The sequence below is a fragment of the Salmo salar genome, chromosome ssa15, assembly GCF_905237065.1.
Source record: "Salmo salar chromosome ssa15, Ssal_v3.1, whole genome shotgun sequence".
Taxonomy (NCBI): domain Eukaryota; kingdom Metazoa; phylum Chordata; class Actinopteri; order Salmoniformes; family Salmonidae; genus Salmo; species Salmo salar.
Genome location: NC_059456.1, coordinates 19,593,195 through 19,604,244, shown reverse-complemented (window position 1 = coordinate 19,604,244; position 11,050 = coordinate 19,593,195). Strand labels below are relative to the sequence as shown.

Below are 11,050 nucleotides of genomic sequence, written 5' to 3'. Positions count from 1 at the left end.
CGGCTTGTAGCCATGGCTCGGTTCGCTGCCCTATTGCTTTTACCTGTTCTCATTGAATCGGTATTTTCGATTTCTTTCTTTCTACCTGTAAATTCAAGGAAATGTCTACGGGAAGAGATCCACAAAGACGTGCTCGTCACGGGGGAGTATGACATCAACGACGAGACCAACACCAAAACCAACCTGAAGGCGAGTTTGATGATGTTGGCGATACCTGACGTTGCTCGGCTAAACTAGTTAGCTGCTAACTGTTAGCAGTGAAGGCCCAAACGTAGTTTGGTCATTATCATATTTCCCGATGAGAAGTAACGTTATCACAACGAAATGCAATACGTGGATATGATAACGCAGCGAGTTATCTATGTGCATTTGCTTCCAATAACGGCTGGTTAGCTCAACGTCTTGTTCACAGCTGTTGTTAGTTTGTAGCTAGCTATGGTTAGCTTGCTAGCTAACGTTAGCCTGGTTGGGCCTGTGACGGACCCTTCCTGGTTCTTACCCTGTGAAATAGTTTTGACAATTAATAGCAGAATTGTACATTTCTCAAACCAAGTTCATGAAGTATTACATGTGTAAAGGATTTGCAGATCAGAGCTAACTGTTAGTGTGTGGCTAACCCGATCGAATGTTTAATGTTTCAGTTGAGTTGGTGAACGTCCAGGATGTTACACGTCAGTCTTAGCTCCTCCATCCACTCTGTGATACGTGTAACCTACTAGCTAGGCTAGCTATGTTAGCATGCTGTAGATTTATCATGTGGATGTCAGCAAAGGCAACCCAGGATTTAGAATAGGTCTATCATTTGCCCATTGACAATGTTAGCATATTTTGTGTGTGAGTTTACATTACGCGTAATTAAGTAAACACAACATTGTTCACAGCGACTAACATGATGCAGCAGCTGTCATAACATGATGTATCTCTCTACCTTTTTATGTCATTTTGTTATTGTCACCTGTTTCTTTTTTAGATCACAGACTCATCAGGACACATTCTCTACTCGAAGGAAGATGCAACGAAAGGGAAGTTTGCCTTCACAACAGAGGATTATGACATGTTTGAAGTGTGCTATGAGAGCAAGTCACCAATGGGTAAGTCAGTCCATGTCCCAAAATGGCTCCCTATTTAAGTGCAGGCCTATGAGCCCTGGTCAAAAGTAGTGGCCTAAATGGGGAATGGGGTGGCATTTGGGACATACATAATGTGTATAGTTGTTGTTCGGTGGTACGGAAAGTGATGGTACTCCTACTCCTTAACATAGATGTTTGCAAAGAGCAGGCACTGCTCAATGTAATTGATAGTCTAACTGCATTACACCATCCACAAGTAGTGTCTTGTGACAGATTGTTAACAAATGAGTAGCTAGCCTGAATACCAGTCTGAGTTATCATTCCACTCCTTGCCACTCTTTGTAATGCTAAGCATTACATGAAGTACAGTGCATTCGGGAAAGTATTCAGACCCCTTGACTGTTTCAAAATGATTCTAAAATTGATTAAATCTTTTTTTCCTTATCAATATCCCATAATGACAATGCGAACAGTTATTTTTTTTGCAAATGTATACAAAAAAGAAATGCCTTATTTACATAAGTATTCAGACCCCTTTGCAATGAGACTTGAAATTGAGCTCAGGTGCATCCTGTTTCCATTGATCATCCTTGATGTTTCTACAACTTGATTGGAGTCCACCTGTGGTAAATTCAATTGATTGGACATGATTTGGAAAGGCACACACCTGTCTATATAAGATCCCACAGTTGACAGTGCATGTCACAGCAAAGAAACAAGCCGTGAGGTGGAAGGAATTGTCCGTAGAGCTCCGAGACAGGATTGTGTCGAGGCACAGATCTGGGGAAGAGTACGAAAACATTTCTGCAGCATTGAAGGTCCCCAGGAACACAGTAGCCTCTATCATTCTTAAATGGAAGAAGTTTGGAACCACCAAGACTCTTCCTAGAGCTTGTCTCCTGGCCAAACTGAGCAATCGGGGGAGAAGGGCCTTGGTCATGGAGGTGACCAAGAACCCGATGGTCCCTCTGATAGAGCTCCAAAGTTCTCTGTGGAGATGGGAGAACCTTCCAGAAGGACAACCATCTCTGCAGCACTCCAAAAATCAGGCCTTTATGGTCGAGTGGCCAGACGGAAGCCACTCCTCAGTAAAAGGCGCATGACAACCTGCTTGGAGTTGGTCAAAAGGCAGCTAAAGACTCTCAGACCATGAGAAACAAGATTCTCTGGTCTGATAAAACTAAGATTGAACTCTTTTGCCTGAATGCCATCTGTCACATTTGGAGGAAACCTGGCACCATCCCTACGGTGAAGCGTGGTGGCAGCATCACGCTGTGGGGATGTTTTTCAGCGGCAGGGACTGGGAGACTAGTCAGGATCGAGGGAAATATGAACAAAGCAAAGTACAGTGAGACCCTTGATGAAAACATGCTCCATTGTGCTCAGGACCTCAGACTGGGGTGAAGGTTCACCTTCCAACAGGACAACGACCCTAAGCACACAGCCAAGACAATGCAGGAGTGGCTTCGGGACAAGTCTCTGAATATCGTTGAGTGGCCCAGCCAGAGCCCGGACTTGAACCCGATTGAACATGTATGGAGAGACCTGAAAATGGCTGTGCAGCGACGCTCCCGAGCCAACCTGACAATCAACTGCATTAGTTTTAAAAAAACGACTGACCTCCACCATCGATTTCTGTATGCTAGCTATGCTAACCAGCTTATATGAATGGGAGTTAGCATTTAGCAGTCACTTCTTATAAACCTAAAAAAAGGGTACTAGTTGTAAATGTTATGCAGAGAACACAGCCAAATATATACAAATCGGACTTTAGTAACCACATTGAGGGGGGGGGCTTTTACAATACATAAATCATGTCAGATTTTGTTTTATCATATTTGTTGAATGTGCGCCAATCCGGCATCCTTCTTCTGTCTCCTCCCACGGTTCTGTGTTCCATTGACCTCTCTACCACATCTATAGGCTGGCCAGCACATGCTACATTTTGTTCTGGGTTCTGAGACTACCCCCCTCCCCCAAGGAACACTGCTGTTTCAACTCATAACCCTTTACACTCGGGGGGGAATTGGTCTACATGGATGGGGCTAAATTGAAATGTTTCTTACGGAAGAAATCTGAAAATACATAACCATGGTAGCAATTGAAAAGGGAACATTTCGGATATTATGGGAAAATTATTAACAGCATATGCTACATTTAGTTACTGAATCTATCCAGAATATTTTCAGATTTCGTTATCAACAAATGTGGCGAAAAGTACAGTAAATGTAAAAAAGCACATAAAATCAACAGTGTAATGTTTGCTTTCAGTCTTGTCAGTTCACCTGAAAATATTCTGGATACATTCAGTAACATGACGAGAACATTCCTGGGAAATGTGGAGTAAGTGCAACATAAGACAAAGAAACAACAAGGGTTTGAGTGAGAGGACTAACTGGTGGACTCACACCTCTCCAAAGTGTACAAGGTTCCTAAGTCATTTATGACTCAAAGGAGAGTCTTCAGCTACACGTTGCGTTTTTTGAGCTCTCCTAGCTGAGTCGTTGAGGAACTAGAGCAAGCACACTTGTATTGTTTGGGACACAACCCAGCATCCTCACAACTGTTGTTTAGGCAATCCAAAAACGGACCATTATAAATCACAATCAGTCAGGTGGGCATCATTTGAAAGCTTGTTCTATTGCCAACATGACCAGCTAAGTTATAAAATATGATATTACAGTGTTAGGCTTTCACATGTAATTCAGGGAAACAGATCGTCAGTTTGGTGGCCATAGAAATGAGTCCTGAGAGGATTCAGGTGCGTGTGACACGACAAACAGGCTCATCGTGTTCAGAACAACCCAGAGTATGACACCATGTCGTCATATAACTGTACATCTAACAGGCTCATCGTGTTCAGAACAACCCAGAGTATGACACCATGTCGTCATATAACTGTACATCTAACAGGCTCATCGTGTTCAGAACAACCCAGAGTATGACACCATGTCGTCATATAACTGTACATCTAACAGGCTCATCGTGTTCAGAACAACCCAGAGTATGACACCATGTCGTCATATAACTGTACATCTAACATAGTGATTATAAACGTTGACACTGTATATGACGTGAGATGTATTATTTGGAAATGTGAAATGCAAGAAACCAGAGGATTGGGAAAGCGTCATCAGTAGCTGAACATTGCAGATAGACATTTCAACATATCCCATTTCTATCGGAGTGAAACAAAATATTGCGTCCTGTTGAACGCACTCCATGTGACTGGAACGAATCCTAACAACTGGTGTTATTGCTTGTTGTTATTGAATGAGCTGAGTTAAAGTCCTGCATGGAAATGTGCTGAATAAGGTGTGTGTTCTGTCACCCAGGAACTGGGAGAGTCCCAGACCAGCTGGTTAATCTGGACATGAAGCACGGCGTGGAGGCCAAGAACTACGAGGAGGTGAGTAGAGACGAAGCCTTTCATTTGACCAAAAATGTTTGGAGGGGTGCTCCCTCTGCTGTTTCCAGAAGTCCACGATCGCTGTATTCCCTATATTCCCTATACAGTGATCGTGGACTTCAGGAAACAACAGAGGGAGTGTAATTTGGGTATCACACAGTGTGTGTGTGTGTGTGTGTGTGTGTGTGTGCGCGCGCATTATCATATCTAGGGTTGTATTGAGAATTGAATACTGATTTGAGCTCGAGGCTCATGAGTGGGGATGAAGGACTAGGCCAGTACTGGTGTCTGTGTTAATGTGGGCATGCCTGTGTGGGTGAGTACTGTACAGTACAACATGCCTGTGTGGGTGAGTACTGTACAGTACAACATGCCTGTGTGGGTGAGTACTGTACAGTACAACATGCCTGTGTGGGTGAGTACTGTACAGTACAACATGCCTGTGTGGGTGAGTACTGTACAGTACAACATGCCTGTGTGGGTGAGTACTGTACAGTACAACATGCCTGTGTGGGTGAGTACTGTACAGTACAACATGCCTGTGTGGGTGAGTACTGTACAGTACAACATGCCTGTGTGGGTGAGTACTGTACAGTGCCACATGCCTGTGTGGGTGAGTACTGTATAGTGCCACATGCCTGTGTGGGTGAGTACTGTACAGTACAACATGCCTGTGTGGGTGAGTACTGTACAGTACAACATGCCTGTGTGGGTGAGTACTGTACAGTGCCACATGCCTGTGTGGGTGAGTACTGTACAGTGCCACATGCCTGTGTGGGTGAGTACTGTACAGTGCCACATGCCTGTGTGGGTGAGTACTGTACAGTGCCACATGCCTGTGTGGGTGAGTACTGTACAGTGCCACATGCCTGTGTGGGTGAGTACTGTACAGTGCCACATGCCTGTGTGGGTGAGTACTGTACAGTGCCACATGCCTGTGTGGGTGAGCACTGTACAGTGCCACATGCCTGTGTGGGTGAGCACTGTACAGTGCCACATGCCTGTGTGGGTGAGCACTGTACAGTGCCACATGCCTGTGTGGGTGAGCACTGTACAGTGCCACATGCCTGTGTGGGTGAGCACTGTACAGTGCCACATGCCTGTGTGGGTGAGTACTGTACAGTACCACATGCCTGTGTGGGTGAGTACTGTACAGTACAACATGCCTGTGTGGTATTGGAATAGAACGTCATTGGCGAGGAAAGTGGGAAATGAAAGTTGGCTAGAATTTCTCTTGTCTTTAGCCAACGCAATGTCTTGTTACTGTGACAGCTATCTGCATATCTCCCCTCTGTCATTTTGATTTCACTTCCCTTTTTTTAACGAATGCCCCCCCCCCCCCGCCCCCCTTGATTTAATTGAGATGGTAGATGAGATTTTGATGAATCGGGGATTCCTGTTTTCCTGACATTGGCCTCTGAAACGGATCTATCCCCCAGCCAAAATCATGTTTTCCTGATGTTCTGTGCTGTCTCTATCAGCAAGGGTGGGTACCGTTTCAGGGAACAGAACCGAAAACCGGAAAATAACTAAATGATCTATACTGTTCCGGAACAGAACCGTTATTTTAAAAGCATGGGAACCGGTTAATAATGTTATATTTTTTCCCAGTCCCACAAAAATCGCAACAAAGCACCTATGCAAGCCCCCCCCTCTGGAGCCTAGGTTACTGTAGCCCCCCCCTCTGGAGACTAGGTTACTGTAGCCCCCCCCCGGAGCCTAGGTTACTGTAGGCCCCCCCCCTCTGTAGCCTAGTTTACTGTAGCATACTGACAACGTTACAAGCGTAATTCAGAAATTAGGGAGATATTTTTAAATGGAGAATAATGGATTGACTTTTTCATGCTAGTTAAGTATACTCTAGTTATCATGTTTCACATTGGATTTAATAAATACAAAAAGGTAAGACGTGTTTTTAATTCTGGTGCCGCTCTGAACACTGAAGCTTCTTAGCTAGCTAACGTTTAGTCTGATCCAACGTTAAACCAACTCTGAAGTTTAAAGACATTCAAAGTTCCTTCATAGAAGCCGTTCCTCTGTAGGTATAATTCTGTGGGCCTAATGCAGATAATACATGTCATCACAAGATGCCCAGCGCTTCAAGGCAGGCTTCCTCCTCCACCTTCTCTACACACCCTAAAAATGGCAGTTGCACCCTACACTGACTGGCAGCACAGTGCGTTTGTCTTCCATTATGATTAAAATACTATTTGCTCTTAATGACTTTCCTATACAGATTTAATTGTTTACCCACTCCACAGCAAGCTTCTCTATCAGCACTAATTTAATGGCGAGCTAAATGTAAAAAACAAATATATATATATATATATACTGCTCAAAAAAATAAAGGGAACACTTAAACAACACAATGTAACTCCAAGTCAATCACACTTCTGTGAAATCAAACTGTCCACTTAGGAAGCAACACTTATTGACAATAAATGTTACATGCTGTTGTGCAAATGGAATAGACAACAGGTGGAAATTATAGGCAATAAGCAAGACACCCCCAATAAAGGAGTGGTTCTGCAGGTGGAGACCACAGACCACTTCTCAGTTCCTATGCTTCCTGGCTGATGTTTTGGTCAATTTTGAATGCTGGCGGTGCTTTCACTCTAGTGGTAGCATGAGACGGAGTCTACAACCCACACAAGTGGCTCAGGTAGTGCAGCTCATCCAGGATGGCACATCAATGCGAGCTGTGGCAAGAAGGTTTGCTGTGTCTGTCAGCGTAGTGTCCAGAGCATGGAGGCGCTACCAGGAGACAGGCCAGTACATCAGGAGACGTGGAGGAGGCCGTAGGAGGGCAACAACCCAGCAGCAGGACCGCTACCTCCGCCTTTGTGCAAGGAGGAGGTAGCGAGGAGCACTGCCAGAGCCCTGCAAAATGACCTCCAGCAGGCCAAAAATGTGCATGTTTCTGCTCAAACGGTCAGAAACAGACCCCATGAGGGTGGTATGAGGGCCCAACGTCCACAGGTGGGGGTTGTGCTTACAGCCCAACACCGTGCAGGACGTTTGGCATTTGCCAGAGAACACCAAGATTGATGAAAGCAGGTTCACACTGAGCACGTGACAGAGTCTGGAGACGCCGTGGAGAACGTTCTGCTGCCTGCAACATCCTCCAGCATGACCGGTTTGGCGGTGGGTCAGTCATGGTGTGGGGTGGCATTTCTTTGGGGGGCCGCACAGCCCTCCATGTGCTCGCCAGAGGTAGCCTGACTGCCATTAGGTACCGAGATGAGATCCTCAGACCCCTTGTGAGACCATATGCTGGTGCGGTTGGCCCTGGGTTCCTCCTAATGCAAGACAATGCTAGACCTCATGTGGCTGGAGTGTGTCAGCAGTTCCTGCAAGAGGAAGGCATTGATGCTATGGACTGGCCCGCCCGCTCCCCAGACCTGAATCCAATTGAGCACATCTGGGCATCATGTCTCGCTCCATCCACCAACGCCACGTTGCACCACAGACTGTCCAGGAGTTGGCGGATGCTTTAGTCCAGGTCTGGGAGGAGATCCCTCAGGAGACCATCCGCCACCTCATCAGGAGCATGCCCAGGCATTGTAGGGAAGTCATACAGGCACGTGGAGGCCACACACACTACTGAGCCTCATTTTGACTTGTTTTAAGGACATTACATCAAAGTTGGATCAGCCTGTAGTGTGGTTTTCCACTTTAATTTTGAGTGTGACTCCAAATCCAGACCTCCATGGGTTGATAAATTGGATTTCCATTGATTATTTTTGTGTGATTTTTGTTGTCAGCACATTCAGCTATGTAAAGAAAAAAGTATTTAATAAGATTATTTCTTTCATTCAGATCTAGGATGTGTTGTTTAAGTGTTCCCTTTATTTTTTGAGCAGTGTATGTATATATACATACATACATTCATGCATGCATGCATGCATACATACATACATACATATAGCAGAGGTTAAAAAAGGAACAGAAAGGAAAGATATACACCCGTACTTTTTTTGTGGTTCGAACCGGTTCAGAACTTTTTATTTTTCTGGTCGGAACAGTGGAACCGAACACAAATAAAAATGGTTCTGTTTGTTCAGAACGAAACGATTTGGGAAAACAATCTGGTTTCCAATATCTGCTGATCACATCCCCTTTATTAAAGTTGTAGCTTGTGAGACCAGATTCTCTTGCTTGGGAATCAATACTGTTTGCTAAACTAAAGCAGGAGGAAGGGTAGAGTGTTCTACATACCAAACAGATTGTCATTAGTTCAACATGAACACACACACTGTTCTCTGCTGCGGTCTGGCTTCTGCACAGCTCAACAGCGACCCCAACTGGACAAACTGGGTCACAGCACAGTCCAAGCTTCTATTGAATAATATAATACATATATATGCCATTTAACAGACACTTTAATCCAAAGTGATTTACAGTTATATGCATGCATACAATTTATGTATGGTTGGTCCCAGGAATCAAACCCACTATCCTGGCATTGTAAATGCCATGCTCTACCAACTGAGCTACAGAAGACCAATCACATTTCTCAAACTTTTATAACAATTTAATGTATTTGTTCCTGTCCATCAGACATCTTGAGATCAGAAATCCAATCCAAGAAACACCTACCGACATGGGATGGATTGTGGCGTTGCATTGTTGATTGTTTTTTTTTCGTCGTCTCTCGTCCACTCAGATCGCCAAGGTGGAGAAGCTGAAGCCCCTGGAGGTGGAGCTAAGGCGGCTGGAGGACCTATCAGAGTCCATTGTCAACGACTTTGCCTACATGAAGAGGAGAGAGGAGGAGATGAGGGATACCAACGGTAAGCAGAACACCTGTACTGATAAAGTAGTAACACCAATGTATTCTAGCCTGATCCTAACTTGGTAAAGGATTGTGCAACTCAAATTTCAACACAAACCTCCCACATGCATGATTCTTGTGGAACTGCTGTTATGTTTCTCGAGTTATGTATTGGCCGACAAATGCTTAGTTTTAGCTCATTGTCAAAACAATAAAAGAAATCATCACTCATTCACCTGCGCATCTATCAAGTCACAATTTATTTAAACTGCATATAACAAAAGTCTCAATACACTTTACAAATAAATACTAATTAATATAATTGGGGAAAAAAAGAAAGCAAGACCAAGTCACTTCTATAATATTTCTATAATTCTAATTCCGTTCTTCCAGAGTCCACCAACACCCGCGTCCTGTACTTCAGCATCTTCTCTATGTGCTGTCTGATTGGCCTGGCTACCTGGCAGGTCTTCTACCTACGACGCTTCTTCAAGGCAAAGAAGCTCATCGAGTAGAGAGGCATCACCACTCCGCCCAGGGAGAGCAGCCAATGCTCACCCGATCAACCTCCACCCTCCTTGGACTAACTTCACCAAAACTAGAGCTGTGTCCGAAATGACTGGAGGAGATGGAGACCCGCGCACTGTCGAGGGGGGGAAATAGGAATAAATCCAAAAACTGAGGCAAAACGGGAATAATTGTATTCCTTTATTGAACAGTGTGCCGGTCTCTATCTCTTCCAGTATTCTTATTTTGACCCTTACACACCTGGAACCAACACTATTCAGTAGTAAGGACAGCCTCCTATAATTCATATTTATGTCTTTTTAAAAGCCACCATATTTCCTCGAGTGCACGACTTTTTTACCAGAGCCCCCCCTTCGGGCTCTGGGTCCCCCCCCCATAGGGCTCTGGGTCCCCCCCCATAGGGCTCTGGGCAAATGTAGTGCACTGTATAGGGAGTAAGATGGCGTTTTGGACGTACCCTATAATGACAACAAAAATAATGAGCAGGGGAAGGTTTCAGGAGCTTTTCTCTGAAAGCCATGTTCACCTGGGACTCATTCAGTAGAGTGAAACATTTTTCAAAAAGATATACAAATGTAGAATATACACAGATTTTTATTCCAGGAGTGAGACATGCATGTCTGTTCTATCTGCAATTTGTTCTGAACATTTTGCATCCTGCTGAATAAGCACCTGATGCTTTGATGATCGATTTGACATTTTAATGTGTATAGTTTGATTTTGAGTTTTTTGTTGGGATGAATGGATGCATCCTTGAGAAAGGTCTATTTCCCCTTTTTATATCGTTGTACAAAATCTTTGCCATGCCAAGCGACCGATAGGAGGTAAGGTTCAGCCCAAAATGGCAACCTATTCCCTATAAGAATAGGGTAACATTTGGGCAAAGACTATATACTTGGGGCCCTTTTTTTATTTTTGAAAGTGAAGGCCTCTATGAACAGCAGGTGGAATGTGTTATAACTCAGAATAGAAACTATGGCGACCACTGAACTTTTAAGTTTTTGTCAGTTAATTAATTTGCATACATGTTTGGTAGCTAAATTTGAGTGGCTTTAGTTTGTTTTGATTGTAAATGCAGGGCAGGTAATTGTTTTTTGGGGGGGGGGGTTTAATAAGTTCAGGGAAAGAGTACCTGTATCTGAAATGGAACCCTATTCCCTATATAAGCCTAGTGCACTACTTTTGACCAGGGTAGTACTGCACTATATAGGGAATAGGGTGCCATTTGAACCCTATTCCCTATATAGGCCTAGTGCACTACTTTTGACC

At 44.2% G+C, this 11,050-nt stretch overlaps 1 protein-coding gene across 1 annotated transcript; it reads left to right on the top strand.

The window, feature by feature from the left end:
- Positions 1 to 9,909, top strand: tmeda (Transmembrane emp24 domain-containing protein 10). Its single transcript, NM_001141383.2, is given in 5 exon segments — positions 1 to 189; positions 971 to 1,091; positions 4,406 to 4,479; positions 9,146 to 9,272; positions 9,647 to 9,909. Coding segments are annotated over 5 exon segments (621 nt in total). The 5' UTR covers positions 1 to 12; the 3' UTR covers positions 9,769 to 9,909.
- The last annotated feature ends 1,141 nt before the right edge of the window (positions 9,910 to 11,050 follow it).